Source organism: Mauremys mutica, chromosome 1 (genome assembly GCF_020497125.1).
Source record: "Mauremys mutica isolate MM-2020 ecotype Southern chromosome 1, ASM2049712v1, whole genome shotgun sequence".
Taxonomy (NCBI): domain Eukaryota; kingdom Metazoa; phylum Chordata; order Testudines; family Geoemydidae; genus Mauremys; species Mauremys mutica.
The window spans coordinates 325864095-325884616 of record NC_059072.1 but is presented as its reverse complement, the minus strand read 5'-3'; the positions used below and the strand labels follow the sequence as shown (position 1 = coordinate 325884616).

General features: G+C 43.4%; 1 protein-coding gene across 5 annotated transcripts in view; it reads right to left on the bottom strand.

Annotated features, from left to right (window-relative positions):
• Positions 1-20522, bottom strand: part of ARHGAP20 (Rho GTPase activating protein 20) — a 232599-nt gene that overhangs the window by 159477 nt on the left and 52600 nt on the right. For 2 of the 5 annotated variants that reach the window (XM_045018165.1, XM_045018087.1), the window contains exon 1: positions 1797-1972. The exons of the other annotated variants lie outside the window; for them this stretch is intronic. In XM_045018165.1, the coding sequence (XP_044874100.1) occupies positions 1797-1901 (105 nt within the window). In that variant the 5' untranslated portion in view covers positions 1902-1972. Of the gene's footprint in view, positions 1-1796; positions 1973-20522 lie in introns of those variants that run through there. 5 annotated transcript variants of the gene reach the window in all.

Genomic DNA, 20522 nt, shown 5'->3' with positions numbered 1-20522 from the left:
TAACTTCACAGCTTTTCAACTTACATAAAAAAACCCTTCTAAATAGTTCACAAGATTTATTTGGCATGATCTATCTTGTCAAAGAGAAACTGCTGAGCTCCAGTTCATCTGCAAATTTGACACCATCAGCTCAGGATTAAACAAAGACTGTGAATGGCTTGCCAATTACAGAACCAGTTTCTCCTCCCTTGGTTTTCACACCTCAACTGCTAGAACAGGGCCCCATCCTCCCTGATTGATCTAACCTCGTTATCTCTAGCTTGCTTCTTGCTTGCATATATAAACCTGCCCCTGGAAATTTCCACCACTTGCATCTGAAGAAGTGGGTATTCACCCACGAAAGCTCATGCTGCAAAACGTCTGTTAGTCTATAAGGTGCCACAGGATTCTTTGTTGCTTTTACAGATCCAGACTAACACGGCTACCCCTCTGATACTTGATCTATCTTTTGTGAATCTCAGTGGACTAGCTTTCAATAAATCATAATTTAATGTTGCCAGATTCTTTTGCTGAAATCAAATATATAGACATCCTTTCTTAAATACAGCTGTCACATAAGCATGTGTCTAGTAATATCTCCAGGACTTTAGAGAAAATCCATTTAACTTTATCTTTTGTCTCTTCATTTATAATTCTGAATACATTTCTTGGATTTTATACTCTGTGATTGTCAATATTCTTCCTTTTTCTTCCCATACCTCAGTGCATTTGTCTCCCATGCCAGTCTGACACTTAGTTTCTAGGGAAGTGGTGGGAAAGTAAGACAAGAAATTCATGAAGGTAATATTGACTGAACTAAGCTATTTCAGGACACATGCAAAATGCACCTCCCTATTGACAACATGGTGCAGTGCAAATTTCAACAGAGAAGGCGATCCTAGTTGTAATTCTGGGATGTAATATTCTGTTATTGTTTGAGTCACATAAGGAACAGTGCCTGACTCATTTGTAATATGCACACCCGCTTCTCCATGCACCTTTTGATGTACAGTATCTAACTTTCTACCATATAACAAACAAACAGTAAAGAAGAAAAACTCTTATGTTCTCAGTTCACAAAGGTCAAAATCCAGAATGGATGACCAGCTCTGTGGTGCTTTGCTATATTGTGACATGGAATTATTACTTAGTAGGCGATGAGTGGACAAAGAGGATCAGTAACAGCAACGAAAGTGACCTCTTTTAAAAATTGGATACTTGCCATCCAGTCATAGCCCACGGTACATTATGATATCACAACCATAGCAACAAAAACTGAGCAGCAAGTCCCAACGTGTTGCAACAAACAACTTCAGTCTTTTTGAGCTGAGACCTAAATTATTCACGGTCACTTCAGTTAATTATTTTTTCATGCTGGACGCATCAGATGAAAACGAGTTGAATTCATGCTGTGTGCTAGTTCCCAGCCAGAAAGCGACTCCATGAATTTACTGCTATCCCCTTAGCTCAAAGCTTACCACGTTCACTCCTACCTTCCTCTGATCCCCTTTGCCCTGCTAGAGGTACCTGCAGATGACATTACTGTCAGGAGTCACAGACCACCTTTTGTACTGCTTCACATATTGGGTGGCAGGATGTGGTGCTGTGCACCCAGCATTATTCCTTCTCAGAATCTAGTCACATCATAGCTTTTATATATCTTAGATCCTTTAGTCTGATTTACAGTTTACCCCTTCAGGGACATGTGATATTTTAACCAAACAGATATAGACTTCACAGAAAGATTTCTAAAAACAATCACTGTATACTTTAGACTTCATATGAGATATACAGATCTAGGTTAAAAAAACAAATACCTGCATGCCATCCCCCGCCTCAATTTCCTCCGCATTCTTTGGAATTTGCTCAGTTTCTGTTCCTGGCTCTCCCTTCTGCAAGTCAGGGCCTCTCCTCCGAGACATGGAGTCTGTTCTCACTCCTACAGCCAGCTTCCCCCGGTTCTGGTCTGTTCTCCCTCTCTAAAATGGCCATTGAGAGGATCTTCCTCTTATAATTTCCAGTTTCCTTTGTGAGGTGATGCTGTGGTCATCCTTGGATCTCCTATCAGGTGATCAGTTGTCTGCTTACCAGCCCACCTGGTAGCCAGCCCACTGATCTAAGGAGCCTCTACTTGAATAAAGGGCCATCAAGGTTTAACAATCCCCCATTGTCAACAACCCTGGGAATTTCAGTCCACGATGGAGGTAGAAAGATAGCAGGGAAGGCACAGATCAGCCTTACAATCAATATGGTGTTTGTAGTTTGACTTAGATACTACGGAGATCTCGTAATATCAAAGAGAATTAATAAATTGTACGTAGACAGATGCCCCAAATTGTCACAATATATCTATTGTAAATGTGCCTTTTACTGTTACAAAAATTTTAGTTGTCTCTGCTGTGGAGCTTTAGCTTTGAAAGAAGACTACTTCATTTTTCAACTCGTAGCTGATGCTATATCATTTATTGTGGCACTTCTTTCTTTATTGTAAGTGCTAAAATTACTGTCAGCCTCTTCATGGGTAAGAAAGCACTGAATTTCCCTTTATTAAATGAGGGCTAAGAACATCTTTATAGATTCTTGTTTTCTTCCTCCCCCTTTCCCCAACACACATACGCACATCCCCCAATTTATTTGCTAGTCTGGTCCTTTTGCTCCTCCTGAGTAGAATCAAGCAATTGTGCCAAACTGTGGTTACCAGAATTGCTGGAAATGAAATCTGGTAATGAATGCTGCCTGCTGATTAATGATCTGATAAAGGTAGTTGGTATAGCTGATGTGCATTTATTCATTTAAAAATAGAGCCAGTGGACACAGGTCCATTATACATATCTCCTCTGTATTTTGATTGGGTGACTCCCCTGTCTTTCATATGATTCTTTTAAGACTTTGTAAGCTCTCTGGGGTAAGGATTATGTCTTTCCATATATTTGTACGATGTCTAGCACAACAGGGCCCTGAATCTAACTGGGTCCTTTTGAGCACTACTTCCATACAAACATTAATCACTCCTCATAGGAGTGGTTGCAGGAGACAGAATTGAGGCCAGCAAATGTATTTTACTTGACCTAACCCTCAATATGGATTCAAGTGGTAGGAGGTAAAAGGATAATGCATTAATCTACTGCATTAATTACAGCAGATTTCCTTTTAAATCCTGCAGGCCTACTCCCGGGCCTTATTCACTGATTCTTTGCACTTTGTGTGGTTATTTATACCAGAGCAAAACATCACCAAATCAGGATCATGGCATTTTACACTCACTTTGCACTGATGTAAATAACTACACTAGGTGCTGGGACATGGAGATGCAGGCCCTCTGGCCTTACTCAGGCAAAACTCCATGTACCCCTCCATAGCACGCCCTCATGCCCTGGGGTCGAACAAATCCACTATAATTCAATAGAAGAGGTGTTGGTCGAGGAAGTGGGAGGAGAGATAAGAACATGTGGAGGAGACTGCGATGGTGACTGTCCCCTTGTTCCTGCTTAGATGTTACCAGTCCCTCTGCAAAATCTTAGCAGTGTGGCAGACAGGTCGCAAAGGGAGCACCTCTGGCTGTTGTCTGCTCCCTGCAAACTCTTTGACTACCACCTCCAACCACCAGTGGCTGAGCAGCACTAATGTCATGGATGATGTTCAAAATACACTACAAGTCCATTCAGTAGGAAACATTACTGCTGGTCTGGGTTACCCAGCATTGCAAACTGGTGCTCAGTGGGACATTCTATTACATGGTTTCAAGTATCAGAGGGGTAGCTGTGTAAGTCTGGATCTGTAAAAGCAGCAAAGAGTCTTGTGGCACCTTATAGACTAACAGACGTATTGGAGCATGAGCCTTCATGGGTGAATACCCACTTCGTCGGATGCATGCTTGTCATATCATTCACAACCAGCCACCATTCCTCCTGTGCTCTGGAGAGGAAGTCAGTTATGACGCATGTTATGCTCCCAGAGCAGGGACCGTTTTAAAACTGGAGTTTTATTCAACTTTGTATCCAAACAAACACACACATCCGACGAAGTGGGTATTCACCCATGAAAGCTCATGCTCCAAAACCTCTGTTAGTCTATAAGGTGCCACAAGACTCTTTGCTGCTATTACATGGTTGCCTCTACTCTGTTGGCAGCACAGCACTCATGAACCCCATTCCCCTGCAAAAGGCTCCTCGGGGAGATGGGCAGTTTGCTGTCCTGCTTTAAAACAGGACTTCAAAAATGTTTGAAAATTCAAGATTCAGGATGGGGCAATATGTCAGACAGAGGGGTAGGCAGGGCTGGATTTAGGACGTCAGGGATTTGAGAGCTCCCAACCCCTCAGTCTTTCCTTTTCCCCCTAATTCTCATTTTTCTGACCCACCTCCTCTAATCACTTCTCCCTCCTAGCGAGTCAGGATGGGGGCCCATGGTCGGTTCCTCTTTCCTCACCCTCCATCCCCCAGCTTGCCTATCAATACACCCAAATGCCAGCTGACCCACCAGTCCCCACTTATCATAAAGACTTCTTACAAAGACCCTGCTTGGCTTCAGGTCTTTTGGCTCCCAAGTCCAACTCAGCATGTAGGGTCAGTTCAGAGCAACAAGGACCAAAGGTTTTTAAGACATATATAAACTGAGTCCTGAGCCCTGAGAAGAAAGAACAAACAGTTTTCTCTTTTATGTGTCAGCACTGGACTCTACAGTCGCAGCAGGTGACATCCTGCACAGACTCCAAGACTAGGCAGGGAGCTGTGGAGATGAGGATGCCGGGGTAACATAAGTGGGGATGCACACTTGCCTGGGAGGGTAAAAAGTTGTCCGGAGTTGGAAAGAAAACAAACTCCATTGCAAAGTGTCAAATGCCAGAATCCCAGCATGTGTGTTTGGGCTGTCGCCTGCTCTTTGAGTGCAGCAGATGGCTGGATTCTCTTTCTGACAGAAATGCTGTTATAGTACTTCACTCTGTTAGCTAAAGTAGCCATTCTGTGCTCTGCTGAGAAAACACCTTTTGATTAGTTTGCCTCTCATAACTTTGTAGGGGCAAAACGTGGACTGTGCATTTAGATAGATATGAGTCTGAGCCACAAGATTCAGAGCTGGCTGTGGATGTTCATAGCTAGCGAAGACCCACTATCTGACCTTTTGTGATGGGGCATGCACCCCACACTGGCCCAGCAAGAGCTAAGGTGGGGCCACATGGGTCCAAACAACTAATTAGGTTGCAAGCCAGGGAGCTGATTGATTAGGAACAGGTTCACCTGTTCCTAAACATGTAAGGCCTGTATAAAGCCAGGAAGCTGGCTGCAGGGAAAGGCTGTAGGGAAGTAAGCTGCTGTTACTCCTTCAGTGGAGGGAGTTGGAGGCTAGCAAGCCTCTAGAGGAAGCAGCCTAGGGAAGCAGCAGTAAGGGGTAGGCTTGTACAGGGACTGTGACTGCTTGTTAAAGGGTCCCTAGGCTGTAACCCAGTGTAGAGGGTGGGCCTGGGTTCCCCTACTAGCCACTGAGCAGTGGCTCAGGTGCTGGAAGTGCCAGCCAACAGGTCTGGAAAGACCATGAATTCATTGGAAGGGGATGACCTGGCTGGAGGGCTAAGCCACAAAGAGGAGACTGCAGACCCAGGAGTGAGTAGGGCTGCACAGTGAGAGAGGTTGCGGGGAGACCCCACCAGAGGGAGAGCATGAGCTGGGTGAGCTAAACCCCAGGCTGGCCAGCAAGAGGTGCTGCTCATGCTGAGTGGACCCTGCGACACCTTCCCTCCCCACGTAAAGATCAGGGGTGTTTTGATCTTGGTTTTTGGTCTAGGCCCATGTGTAGTACTGCATGCTAGAATTTTAAGCAGTGGCTAAATGTACATTCAAATTATGTAGATTCCTTCATTTGCTGTTTTCTTCAGTTGGCTCAGCTTTTCTATAAGGGTCAACTATATATAAAGTTGGAAAATTAGCTTCATCTAGAAAATAACAATTCACCAAACCAGCACACTGCTTCACTTGTGATGAGCCACTCGTTTTATCCTCTTCTTTCCCCTCAATGTCCTGGTATTAATGGTCTTGCAAAAATCTGGTTAGGAATTGTTACCATGGAGTTTGCTTTCCTGTTTCATTCTCAGGCAGACAGTCACTGGGCCAGCCTTTAGGCCCAGTAGGAGAGCCTCAGTTTTCATTTAAAAAAAAAATTCTAGCTATTTTCCCTAGGCAGAGAGCCTTGAAAATGAGATCAGTTTATTTGGCTCTACTAGGATTAGGAGTTCCACTTCCACAGCAGGCACCTGGGGAAGACCTCATGGGTCCTCCTAATACAAGCCACATCTATTGATAGGATGGTGCAAAGAAACCTGAACTGCTGTTGCCCGTGCATTGAACACCTAGCATCTCTCACAAGTGCTAAGCAGGAGACACCATGAATTCAAGATTCCTCCTCATCAGAGTGCCCACAAGAGTGGAGCCCAGGAGAAGGGTGTATTTAAGTTACTGGAATGTCTTGGGAGGTTAGGACTGGTCCTGGGGCCTAGGGCCTCATTTCTGAGTAGGAGTGTCAGACAGAGCATCTATACCCAGGAAGTGTGACAGAGTGGTTAAAAAAAGAGGCAGTGCTATCAATAGAGGAGCACAAAACAGAAAAAAAATTACTTCTTTATTATTCACCAGCATCATCACTGATGCCAATACAGCTGTAGGAAGAATATGAGGGGGAAAGTAGTCCAGGAGAGCTGGCTGTATTTTAAAGAAGCCTTATTGAGGGTGCAGGAACAAACCATCCCAATGTGCAGAAAGAATAGCAGATATGGCAAGCAACCAGCTTGGCTTAACAGTTAAATCTTCGATGAGCTTAAACACAAAAAGGAAGCTTACAAGAAGTGGAAACTTGGACAGATGACTAGGGAGGATTATAAAAGTATTGCTCGAGCATGCAGGGGTGTAATCAGGAAGGCCGAAACACAACTGGAGTTGCACTAACAAGGGATGTGAAGGGTAACAAGAACGGTTTCTACAGGTATGTAAGCAACAAGAAAGAGGTCAGGGAAAGCATGGGAGCCTTAATGAATGGGGGAGGCAACCTAGTGACATATGTGGAAAAAGCTGAAGTACTCAAAGCTTTTTTTGCCTAGGTCTTCACAGACAAGGTCAGCTCCCACACTGCTGTCCGGGGCAACACAGTATGGGGAGAAGGTGAGCAGCCCTCAGTGGTGAAAGAACACATTAAGGACTATTTAGAAAAGCTGGACATGCACAAGTCCATGAGTCCAGATCTAATGCATCTGAGGGTGCTGAGGGAACTGGTTGATGTGATTGCAGAGCCATTGGCCATTATCTTTGAAAATTCATGGTGATTGGAGGAGGTCCCAGACAATAGGAAAAAGGCAAATATAGTGCCCATCTTTAAAAAAGGGAACAAGGAGAACCTAAGGAACTACAGACTTGTCAGCCTCACCTCAGTCCCTGGAAAATTCATGGAGTAGGTCATCAAGAAAACCATTTTGAAGCACTGGAGGAGAGGAAGGTGATCAGGATAAACATGGATTCACCAAGGGCAAGTCATGCCTGACCAACCTGACTGCCTTCTATGAGGAGATAACTGGCTCTGTGGATATGGGGAAAGCAGTGGACATGATATATCTTGACTTTAGCAAAACTTTTGATATGGTCTCCTACAGTATTCTTGGCAGCAAGTTTAAAAAGTATGGATTGGATGAATGGACTATAATGTGGATAGAAAGCTGGCTAGATCATCAGGCTCAAAGGGTAGTGATCAATGGCTTGATGTCTAGTTGGCAGCCAGTATCAAGCGGAGTGCCCCAGGGGTCGGTCCTGGGGCTGGTTTTGTTCAACATCTTTATTGATGATGGGATGGATTGCACCCTCAGCAAGTTCACAGATGACACTAAGCTGGGGGGAGAGGTAGATATTCTGGAGGGTAGGGATAGAGTCCAGAGTGACCTAGACAAATTGGAGGATTGGGCCAAAAAAAATCTGATGAGGTTTAACAAGGACAAATGCAGAATCCAGCACTTAGGACAGAAGAATCCCATGCACTGCTACAGATTGGGGACCAACTGGCTAAGCAGCAGTTCTGCAGAAAAGGACCTGGGGAGTACAGTGGATGAGAAGCTGAATATGAGTCAGCAGTGCCCTTGTTGCCAAGAAGGCTAATGGCATATTGGGCTGCATTAGTAGGAGCATTGCCAGCAGATCGAGGAAAGTGAATATTCCCCTCTATTCGGCATTGGTGAGGCCACATCTGGAGTATTGCATCCAGTTTCGGGGGCCCCACTACAGAAAGGATGTGGACAAATTGGAGAGAGACCAGCAGAGGGCAACAAAAATGATCAGGGGGCTGGGGCACATAAGTTATGAGGAGAAGATGAGGGAACTGGGCTTGTTTAGTCTGCAGAAGAGAAGAGTGAGTGGAGAGTTGATAGCAGCCTTCAACTACCTGAAGGGGGGTTCCAAAGAGGATGGAGCTCAGCTGTTCTCAGTAGTGGCAGATGACAGAACAAGGAGCAATGGTCTCAAGTTGCAGTGGGGGAGGTCTAGGTTGGATATTAGAAAACACTATTTCACTAGGAGGGAGGTGAAGCACTGGAATGGGTTACCTATGGATGTGGTGGAATCTGCATCTTTAGAGGTTTTTAAGGCCCGGCTTGACAAAGCCCTAGCTGGGATGATTTAGTTGATGTTGGCCCCACTTTGAGCAGGGGAGTGGACTAGATGACCTCCTGAGATCTTTTCCAACCCTAATCTTTTATGATTCTAAGAAAATTTCTTAGTCAACTTGTGCTCCCGCCATTGGTTTCAGAATAGCAAAGAACAGACCACAATAGATCCTATATAAACAATGGCTAAACTTTATTCGTATTAGTATGAGCAGGGAACTGGACGACAGGACTTCTGAATTCTAATCCCTACTCTACCACTGATTTGCTGCGGCACTTTTGGCAAGTGACTTATTCATTTTGTGCCTCATTTAACCCAGATGTTAAATCCAAGGGACAAATAGACAAAACAAAAACAGGGTTATCCAGGGAAAATAGTAGGTTAGTGAAAGCAAAAACAGCCCTCCCCCCACCAAAAAAAAGTCTTGATGCGCCGAACTGTTTTTTTTCCTGTTTCTTGTGATCAGAGAACTGTTACCTTTATCAGCATGTCTAACAGAGATGAACATTTCCTCCCTAAGCAAGGGATCGCATGTTGATTTGGATTATGAACTGCCAAAGTCTTTCCATGAAATTCCTCAAATTGCAAATCTGATATCAATTTCCTCTTCTCACCCTAAATCCTGCTTTTTTGACATCCACAGTTAATCATTCTTACCTTTGAGGCAATCTAGTGTGTCTTGCAGCCGCACCTCAGTAACATGAAAGGATAATGAGATTGTTTCATAGCACTTCTTCTCCCAAGGGTTTCTCTTTTAACTACATGTAGTAAGAGGTTAGTGAAACTATGGCACTTTTGTGTCTATGCAAATGTATCCCATATTTCTTGGTAGATCTGTCTTTTCACTCTGCAGGACATGGTCTACTGCACATGGCCTCTATAGTTTATGGATTCCTTTTCCAAGTAGAGGCTAGAGTCCCTCTTTTACGGAATCTGTCTGTAGAAGGAGTGCAGTCTGAGTGTGTTCCTTTGCGGCACTGCATACCACAGTCCCCTGCATCAATTTCCCTTCAAGAGTGCTGGAAATAATCTACTCAGACCCAAAAGTCTTTAAAACAATATTTCCTCTCCCTTGGGGTCTAATTTATTAAACATAGTCCAACTCCCAAGAGCCCCCTTTTTCACTCACCCCTAGGTTCAGGGTCTCACAGTCCTTTGAGAGACTACATGGTTCAAGTCCCAGCCTCTTCAGCCTGCAAACCCACATCTTTAGTTCAGCATTTCCATATTCTCCTTCTGCAACTGTGTCCTGACAGACTCCTCCTCTCAGAGTAGGTCTCTGACTGGGCTTGGAACCTCATTTTTTGAATCATCCACCACCAGTCCTCTGGCCACTCCCTTGACCCTTCCCAAATGGTCTAACCTCCCACAATAGGGTGACCAGATGTCCTGATTTTATAGGGACAGTCCCAATATTTGGGGCTTTTTCTTATATTGGCTCCTATTACCCCCCACCCTCTATCAACATTTTTCACACTTGGTCTCTGGTCACCCTATCTCCCAAACACCTGGCTGGAAGAGAGGGGAGCCCTGCCTCACCCACTCTTCAAGGCTCCTGGTCCCAGGCCCTTAAAGTTGCTCATCTGAATCCTGAATGATACTCCAAAGACTTGTCCACATTACGGCTGGAGCCATGATTTTCTAACTAGTTAGCGGCACCAACATCATAACTAGTTACAAATTCTGCAGTTCCGTTTGTGCCCACACATGAAAGTTGGGCACCCAAAATTGAAGCACCTAAAATCTGGCAGAGAATTTAAATTTACTGCTTTTGTTTAGAGGCCAAGACAAACAAACTCTTCCAAACCTCACACTGCCATGGAATGTGAAGCTATGTCAGCAGCAACATCTGTCCCACCCCTCTTGCTCCTTACCAAAGCTTTAACCATTTGCGCTCTTTCACTATCTAACAGCTGAGGAAGGAGTCCCATGTCTGCTTTCCACTCCCATTCTACCACAACACAGCTGAGCACCATTACTGCTCCAATGGGCAAGCATCTGGTGGTTCCAGAGAGCTTTCCCTTCCCCCCACTTCAGCCCCAGCATATAACACAGTATTATAAATCTTGTAAATGAAAAGTCTTTCATCCTGATTAGCTGTTGAAGTTGCCTTAACCATTTACCAATATATGGCACAATGCCCCTCAGCCTCCTCACTTGAAAAATAATCAATACAATCAGACCTGGATAGCCATGCTTCATTTAGCTATGTGTCTAGGGTTCTGAGTGCTGTAATAACCAGTCTACTAACCAGAATATAAACAGTAATTTTACAAACTAAAGTTTCTTAAACTAAATAAATATAGAGGACCAAATTTTACTCTGGGATACACTTCCACAACTCCCACTGAAGTTATAAGCAGGTGTGTCAATCTGTGACAGGGGAGTTTGGACCAGAGTTTTCAAACTGATTTATAGTGTCCATCTGGCTGTTCTGAATCAGGGAAAACCAAAACCAAGTGCAATTTAAAAAAAACCCACAGTATACACAAGTTCCAGTTACATCTACACATTCATCACAGGTCTCTGTGTTTGGTCTAAAAACTGGCATCATAGTTACATAATTTTGTAGCATTAAGCCTTAGGTCCATTAGGCCAAATTCAATCCTGATGTACGAAACTCCATTAAGATGAGACCTTTACTACTAATTTTTCCCCCCCAAGGCAGTTTTGGCTTTGGAAAATTTTACAGCTTCTGAGACCATGTCTGTAGATTTCTCTTCAGATAAGACAAAACACAGAAAATAAAATTCTATAAATGCATTAGGAGCAATAGAAAGATGAAGGAGCCACAGCTTAGCAGGGAAGAACTAAAGTAATCAGCTCAGGATTAAACAAAGACTGTGAATGGCTTGCCAACTACAAAAGCAGTTTCTCCTCCCTTGGTTTTCACATCTCAACTGCTAGAAGAGGGCCTCATCTTCCCTGACTGAACTAACCTCGTTATCTCTAGCCTGCTTCTTGCTTGCATATATATACCTGCCCCTGGAAATTTCCACTACATGCATCCAACAAAGTGGGTATTCACCCACGAAAGCTCATGCTCCAATACGTCTGTTAGTCTATAACAGAGGTCAGCAACCTATGGCACGTGTGCCAAAGATGGCACGCGAGCCAATTTTTCATGGCACATGGGGCAGGCTGAGCTGCTCAGCCCTCCGCCACTCTGGGGTTCCCGCTGCTGGCCCCTTGCCAGCCGGGGTCCCACTCAGCCCCACTCACCTTGGTCCAGTTGGAGTTCCAGCATGGGCCCTTGCCAGACAGGGTCCAGGCTTCCAGCCCTGCTCAGCCCTACCAGCCACCAGCTCCACTCACCTCAGCTGCGGATCTGGGGTTCCAGCCACTGACCTTCTGCCAGCTGGTTATCAACTTATAACTCAGAAGCCTGTGTGCAGCTTAAAGTATCTAAATAGGGTACCACCAGACATAGGAAAACTCAGCAAGGAAAAGCAAGGGCAAGGATCACACTAAACTAATAAGATCTGAATTTTAATTTAATTTTAAATAAAGCTTCTGAAACATTTTGAAAACCTTGTTTACTTTACATATAACAGTAGTTTGGTTATATATTATAGACTTATAGAGAGACCTTCTAAAAAACGTTCAGCCTTAAATTAGAGTGTATACATGAAGACTCGGCACACCACTGCTGAAAGGTTGCCGACCCCTGGTCTATAAGGTGCCACAGGACTCTTTGCTGCAATTATAACCTGTTTTCACATGCTTATGACTTTCTGAAAAAATTGTCTATGGGTTGATATTTTCCATGTTTGTCAGCCTGGGGTGTTTGGTTTGGGGCTTTTTAAAAGGAGAGGGGAGTTTGAGAAAAGCCCTTTTGTCATAAACAGATAGTTAAGGGTTAATGTCTCTTTTACCTGTAAAGGGTTAAGAAGCTCAGTAAACCTGGCTGACACCTGACCAGAGAACCAATAAGGGGACAAGATACTTTCAAATCTTGGTGGAGGGAAGTCTTTTGTTTGTGTTTTTTGTTTTGGGGGTTGTTCGCTCTTGGGACTAAGAGGGACCAGACATCAATCCAGGCTCTCCAAATCTTTCTGAATCAGTCTCTCATGTTTCAAACTTGTAAGTAACAGCCAGGCAAGGCGTGTTAGTCTTATTTTTGTTTTCTCAACTTGTAAATGTTTCTTTTTGCTGAGAGGATTTTACCTCTATTTGCTGTAACTTTGAACCTAAGGCTAGAGGGGGTTCCTCTGGGCTATATGAATTTGATTACCCTGTAAAGTATTTTCCATCCTGATCTTACAGAGATAATTTTTACCTTTCTTTCTTTAATTAAAAGCTTTCTTTTTAAGAACCTGATTGATTTTTTTCCTTGTGTTAAGATCCAGGGGGATTGGATCTGGACTCACCAGGAATTGGTGGGGGAAGAGAGGGGGGATGGTTAAATTCTCCTTGTGTTAAGATCCAAGGGGTTGGATCGGTGTTCACCAGGAACTTGGTGAAAAAGCCTCTCAAGGCTGCCCAGGGAGGGGAAGGTTTTGGGGGGACAGAAAGTGATTCAGACACTGAAATTTCTGGATGGTGGCAGTGTTACCAGATCTAAGCTAGTAATTAAGCTTAGAAGTGTCCATGCAGGTCCCCACATCTGTACCCTAAAGTTCAGAGTGGGGGAGGAACATTGACATCTTTCATCTCTTTTTAAGTTATTGTGGGGGAGCGTGTGATGAAAAATACATGTCCATTATGGAAAGAAAACAAAAGCTAGAAGCTGAAGCCTGAGATGTGGCCTGGGCATTGCCCTCTTTCGAAACTTTGTTTGGCTTGAAAATAAATTGGTTTTGATGTAACTAGGTCTGACAGTATGAAAACTGTGCATTGAGCAATAGCAAACTGCATTAAGCCTACAAGTACGCACCCACAGATTGATGCACAGTGCACATGTGCGCAGATAGTTAAGTGTGTGACTAATTAAAGGCCTGAGTCTGTAAGGTGCCAAATATCCTTAATGCCCATTGATTCAGTACCTGCAAGATCAGGTTCTTAGTGCACAGCAGGAAAAAAGAAGCAAATCATGGACCCTATTAACATGGGAGTACAAGGCCCATTAGACCTTTACTGCTGTCTAACCCAACTCTGGGCCTGGCCAACCAACCCGGAACACTGTTGTCTCGTGGCAGAAGTTGATATTTGGCACCTTACAGACTCAGGCCTTTAATTAGTCACACACTAGTCCTGGGTGGTGCACTCCGGCAGGCAGGGACATGGGCTGGGGGCTGTTCTCGGGCACCTCAGCCCCCTGCCTGGCCTTATTTCTCTGCTGCTGCTGAAGCTGGACACCTGACTAGCAGCCACAGCTCTCTCTGCTCTGCCTTTAGAGCTGGATGGCTGGAGGGCAGCAGCTGCTATGGGATGGCTACAGGGAGGCTAAGGCAATTTTAGGGGAGACTGTAGCTCCCACAAGCCCCTGCAGCACTGCTCCTGTGTAAATCATTAAAAATGTATGCCATAAAATATACCCAGAGGCACAAAACTTCACCCAAGGTCACACGGCAGGTCAGTGACAGAGCTAGGAATAGAATTCAGGTCTCATGAGTCCCCGAGTAGTGCTCTGTGCACTAACCTGCACTGCTACATTTTCCTGACTCTGTTCTTAACTGGGCAGCTTTAACATGCCGTTAACAGTCTTTTGCATTTAATAAAAAATAAATGACAAACCATTGCTAATGCAATTAGCAATGAGATTAAAGCCCTTAGGGCTGGAGTGAAACATAGTAACAGACCCTGATGAATAGCAGGGTTCCAAAATGATTTTTTTTTAAAAAAATCGTTTATTTTTGATGGACACAAAGGAAAAAAAAGCCACAGGGCTTACATTAGAGATAAAGGCAAAGTAATTTCAGGCAGACGCAAAATGAATATTAAACCAAGCCTTGAAGTTCTCAGTGCCACTGCCTAGAACTAGCCCTGCATCCAATATTAGATGGAATGGCTTTTAAAGAAGAAATGAATCAGTGCTGAGATTCATGGCTATAACACACTATAGTAGTGGTCACAAAATTAAGAATGCAATTGGAACATATCATCGTACGCTCAAAAATAACTGCTTGGTATCAGAGATGTGTAAAGAAGCCCTCGCTTTCCCTAAACAGGTCAGAACCTTTGAGGGTGCATCTTCACTAAGAAAAAAGATGTGCACTTAACTCATGCTAGCTAAAACATGGTCACCACTACACAAGTAAAATCCTAGCGAAGACATGGAGGTTTGTAGTTTTCACACAACTTAGTGGGTTGAGGAAGCTGCCGCAAGTCTTTACCTCAACCTGTTAACTCATGAAAACTGCAAACTCCCTTGTCTTCGCTAGGTTTTGACTGAGTGTTAGTTACCACACTGTCTTAATTCATACTAGCTAACACACTTTTTTTCATAGTAAAATCAAGGCCTGAGAGTTTTGATCCCATGCATTATAACACACAACGTGTGAGGTATCCACAATACTGAAACGGATGAGATGCCCTGACAACTTTAAGCTAGAAATGGCAGTCACCAACAGTGCCATCGGGTAGAGGGAGATATAAAATCACCTTGTATCCAGTTTAAAATATAGAGCTCTCGAGGCCTGAATCTCTGTTGCCCTGCACCTTGTATAATCATTTACACCAGTGCCCAGGTGTATAAAAGGCTGCCCCGTGGTACAGGTACTCAGTTTTCACTCACTTTGCACCAGTGAAAATGACTACACAAGATGTAATGAAACAGTGAATCGGGCAGACAGAACATGCACTGTTACTGCAAAAGAGAGGAGGAAGAAACAAGAATACTGAACTTCTATACTATGCATCTTGGGACTGAGCTGACACCTGTTGAAGTCAGTGGGAATCTTCATCCTCCAAGCAACAGTCCTGAAAAAGCCAAAGTGCATCACTTATCTTTCCAACAATAGCCAGGGGCGGCTCTAGGCATTTTGCCCCCCCAAGCACGGCAGGCAGGCTGCCTTCGGCGGCTTGCCTGCGGAGGGTCCTCCGAAGCCGCGGGACCAGCGGACCCTCCGCAGGCAAGCTGCCAAAGGCAGCCTGCCTGCCGCCCTCGCGGTGACCGGCAGAGCGCCCCCAGTGGCTTGCCGCCCCAAGCACGCGCTTGGCATGCTGGTGCCTGGAGCCGCTCCTGACCATAGCTGCTCAGCTTTGCAGTTGTTGGACAAATAACATTCTAAGAGCAACCAAACCATATAGAATCCAACCAATCACTGAAGTGTGTTTAAAATTAGAGGATTTGAAACTGAAATTGCTGTAGTGCATTAATTTTGAAAATATATGGCCCCCTGATGCTCCCGAGTCACACAGTGTTACCAACTGTTGCAATTTTATCATGAGTTTCATGGTCTTTGGTGTTTTTCTTAAAGCCCCATATCCTGGAATCAAATGAGAATGTCAGCTTTAATTTAAAACAAAAAACTTAGGGCTTGTCTACATGGTCAGGTAAACCACACTACGGGGGAGTGATTTCTAAAGCACACAAATGTGTTGTGCATTCATTGGTCTGTGTAGATGATGTTCATGGTGTTTCAGCACTATGTTAAAGGGCACTAGGGAACCCTTAGTGTGCACCAACAGGGTCTACATGGACCAGTTAATGTGCAACATGCTAGTGCATTTTAGAAATCACATTCCTATAGTGTAAATTATTCTACTATGTAGACAGGCCCTAAATTCTAGCTCTCTTGTTTGTGGAGAAAATCTAAAAGTGTCCAAAGTGAGTTCAACCTAAAGGTTCAGAAAGCAAATTTTAAAAGGTCAAAAATTATTTATAAATAAGGTCATACTTAATTTGTAAAATTGCAGATCCCACAATATTAGGCTTCCATCACAATTTTGTTTTTAATTAGCTTACTTTGCACAGTCCACAGTTTTGCATACACTTTGAGGTTTGCAACACTCTTTTTTCCCCATTAGTACAGTAGAACCCCATTTATCCGAGCTGATAGTGGCTGGGGTTTGGTAATATAGCATCAGCAAAATGTCTGGTTATCAAAAAATTAGCTGGCATGACATAATACTTGAGTGTTTCTATAGTTTCACATTTTTTTCTTAAACAAATAGGCCTTCTCTGGCTTTTCCAAATTACCACAATTAATAGAAGCAGCAAAGAATCCTGTGGCACCTTATAGACTAACAGAAGTTTTGCAGCATGAGCTTTCGTGGGTGAATACCCACTTCTTCGGATGCAAGCAGTGGAAATTTCCAGGGACAGGTGTGTATATATAAGCAAGCAAGAAGCAAGCTAGAGATAACGAGGTTAGATCAATCAGGGAGGATGGGGCCCTGTTCCAGCAGCTGAGGTGTGAAAACCAAGGGAGGAGAAACTGGTTCTGTAATTGGCAAGCCATTCACAGTCTTTGTTTAGTCCTAAGCTGATGGTGTTAAATTTGCAGATGAACTGGAGCTCAGCAGTTTCTCTTTGAAGTCTGGTCCTAAAGTTTTTTTGTTGTAGGATGGCCACCTTAAAATCTGCTATTGTGTGGCCAGGGAGGTTGAAGTGTTCTCCTACAGGTTTTTGTATATTGCCATTCCTAATGTCTGATTTGTGTCCATTTATCCTTTTCCTTAGAGACTGTCCAGTTTGGCCGATGTACATAGCAGAGGGGCATTGCTGGCATATGATGGCATATATTACATTGGTGGACGTGCAGGTGAATGAACCGGTGATGGTGTGGCTGATCTGGTTAGGTCCTGTGATGGTGTTGCTGGTGTAGATATGTGGGCAGAGTTGGCATCGAGGTTTGTTGATTAATAGGTTAATTTAATTAATTAATTACTGCAACTATATTATTATTTTTCCACTATTTTCCATGTCTTGTCCGCAACTCAGCCGCAATTATTTGACAATCATCCCACAATTCAAGTATGGCCTTATTTATAAAGTATCATGATTTTTAAGAATCAATCTCATGATTTTGGAGGCCTGACATGATTTTTGAATGCTCAGGGTTGGCAATACTGCATTTAAGTACAGAAGATTATATGAACCTGCTAATCCTCAATCATCATGATAGAAATTCTTTCATGCTCTACCCACTGGAGTTATTTTTATAGCTGTTGGTTGGTTGAAGTTATTTTTGTTTTAAATTGCTCTCACTTAGCAGCAATTTGATGTTATTTAGCATACAATTAAATAGGGAAAATGTATTAAGTCTAAAAACCAAAGAGACAGGAAAATTCAACAGTTACATTTCCAAACCACAATGTTAACTTGGTCATATTACACATGCTGTTTGTTTTATTGTATACATTTTACAATATATAACTACAAATTTAACTGAAAACAGTAACAGGAAATAATAATGCAGCAGGGTGGAATTGCTTTTGGAACCTAGATTTTTACAATTCTAGACTTTGTAGAGTTTTTTTAAACCAAAAAAATCACAAATCCCCAGAGAGGACTATTTTCATGTCAAGTTAAAATGCCAAACTTCACCATTTTGGCTGTAATTGATTAAAAAAAGAGGTTAGAATTATTTTAGTTTATTTTTAGCTATTTTTTATATTACACTGGTGACTAGAGACCCCAACTTAGGTTGGGGCCTTGTTGTGCTAGGTGCTGTACAAATATATAGTAAAAGTCCCTGCCCCAAAAGAGCTAACTACCTAAATAGATATGGAAGAGAAGGGTAGGGGAATGCAAATATTATTATCCTTATTTTACAGATGAGGAGTGGAGACACAGAGATTAAGTGAATTGCTGTAGGGCACACAGGAAATTGGTGGCAGAACCTGAATTCAAACCCTGACTCAATCTAGAGCCTTAACCACACAGCCCTCTTTTCCCATCTCACAGTGGGAAAAGTACATTCTTCACTCGCTCATAACTTTTAGAAAGAAAGAAAACATATTAAAGCAAAGACTCCCACATGGAGAATTCAGCTCTTTCAGAAAGCTGAGCCTGTCATAATGGTGTGTTACAGTTGAAACTGTTTTGCAGTGATACGGCTTATTCTGCCACGTTCACTCACAGACAGTAGAGATTACTGAGATCAACGCGATTACTCCTGGAGTAAGGTATTATTCAGCATGAGGCATGCTGTTACTGTCAGTCACAAACATATTGCTTATCATGTTTGCCAAGCTTTCTCTTAAACTGGGCTCCATATTGCAAAAGGGTCAGAGAATAGACTATACTATGGATTACTGTGTTTATGTAAGAGCCAGCTCCTTTTCTAATCAAGTGCCATATAAATACTGATAGTTGTTCTATATTGACTTCTTTATGTCACAAAACGACAGCCCATAATAAAGGGTATGGTGCTGCTACACAACCCCCAAAGCATCGCAGAGATGAAATTGTGGTTCAAGGAGACAAGTCTATCCCTGTTCTCTTTTGCTCCATGCGGTAGTAACTTGCTGATGGCCTATTCCAGCAGCAAATTATTTCCCCCATGCCAACCTCCACATTGGCTCAGTTGCACTCGCTGGTGTGTTGGAGGCATACAGGAAAACACTGGAGCCATTATTAGTGGAGATTGTCACTTTGCTATGTCACTTAGCAGCTACCTACAAAAAATGAAAAAGCTCATTAAAAAGCAAATTACAAAAAGCTATGGTTTACCACTAACGGTTAGTGGTAAACAAGACTACTATTGCTGCCAGAAAGACTGTACAGGGGCAAGCAAAATGGTTGATGACGTGGGCCAGTAGATAGGACCAAGGAATGGGAATTAGTGCATGTGTAAGTTCTGTTCCTGACTCCATGACCTTGGGCAAATCACTTATTCTCTCTGTGCCTTGGTTTCATCATCTTTATAAATGCATGCAATCGTGCTTACCCACCTAAGCAAAGCCCTTGGAGAGCCACAGAGGAAAAAGCACTAATTATGATTAGAGAACAAAAATCAATCAATTAAAAGCTAAATCAAACAACTGCATCCTGCTCCATACCCTGAAGACTGCCAGACTTGAGCTCTGGCAGGGCACCAAGGGGAGCAAGGGCCACAGACAAGAGCTCTCTAATGGAGCAGTTTTGTCACCCTGGCTGGATTTGTTCAGTCCCAGGAACTGATTGTAAAAACATCCCATCTCCTTACCTGCCACGGTGGCATATAAAGAGAGAGGTGAACCTAATGCAGGAAAGCAGTTGAGAGCTACAACTGAGCAAGTCTGAAAGCAGCTGTTGCACACCAGGTTTGGCCAAAGTGAGGCCTGTGGAGTGATTCAATATAATCCACAGTAACCCTCCCAATGTAGGCATGGACCTTGCCCCAAATAGGTCAGAATAGACACTTAAACACAAAGGATGGCAGGTGAGTGGCACCTCTAGTAAGTGGATGAATGGGGATGTTTAGCAGCTTTGTTGGTTTCATAATTAAAAATAAATATTTATTATTTGTAAATATCTGAAAATATTACGATTTCCTTTTCACCTGCTACAGAGTAATCAAACTTGGCCCTGGAGGAGAGTAAGCAGGTGGAGATCCCACCTGATTCTATAAGCACACACTAGATATGATCCAAATCATAACTCCCTTTATAATTCATAGCAATATAAATAGGCCTCTACCAAATTCACAGCCATGAAAAATGCATCATGGACTGTGAAATCTGGTCACCCCCATGAAATCTGGTCTTTTGTGTGCTTTTATCCTATGCTATACAGCTTTCACAGAGGAGACCAGCATTTCTGAAATTGGGGGTCCTGACCCAAGACAGAGTGGCAGGGGGGTCACAAGGTTATTTTAAGGGGGGTCACAGTATTGCCACCCTCACTTCTGCTCTGCCTTCAGAGCTGGGCGGCCAGACAGCAGTGGCTGATGGCCGGGCACTCAGCCAGCAGCAGTGCAGAAGTAATCGGGGCAATACCATGTCATGCCACCCTTACTTCTACATTGCTAAAGTGGCGGTTGCTGACCAAGGGCCCAGCTCTGAAGGCAGCAGCTCAGAAGTAAGAGTGGCAATACCATA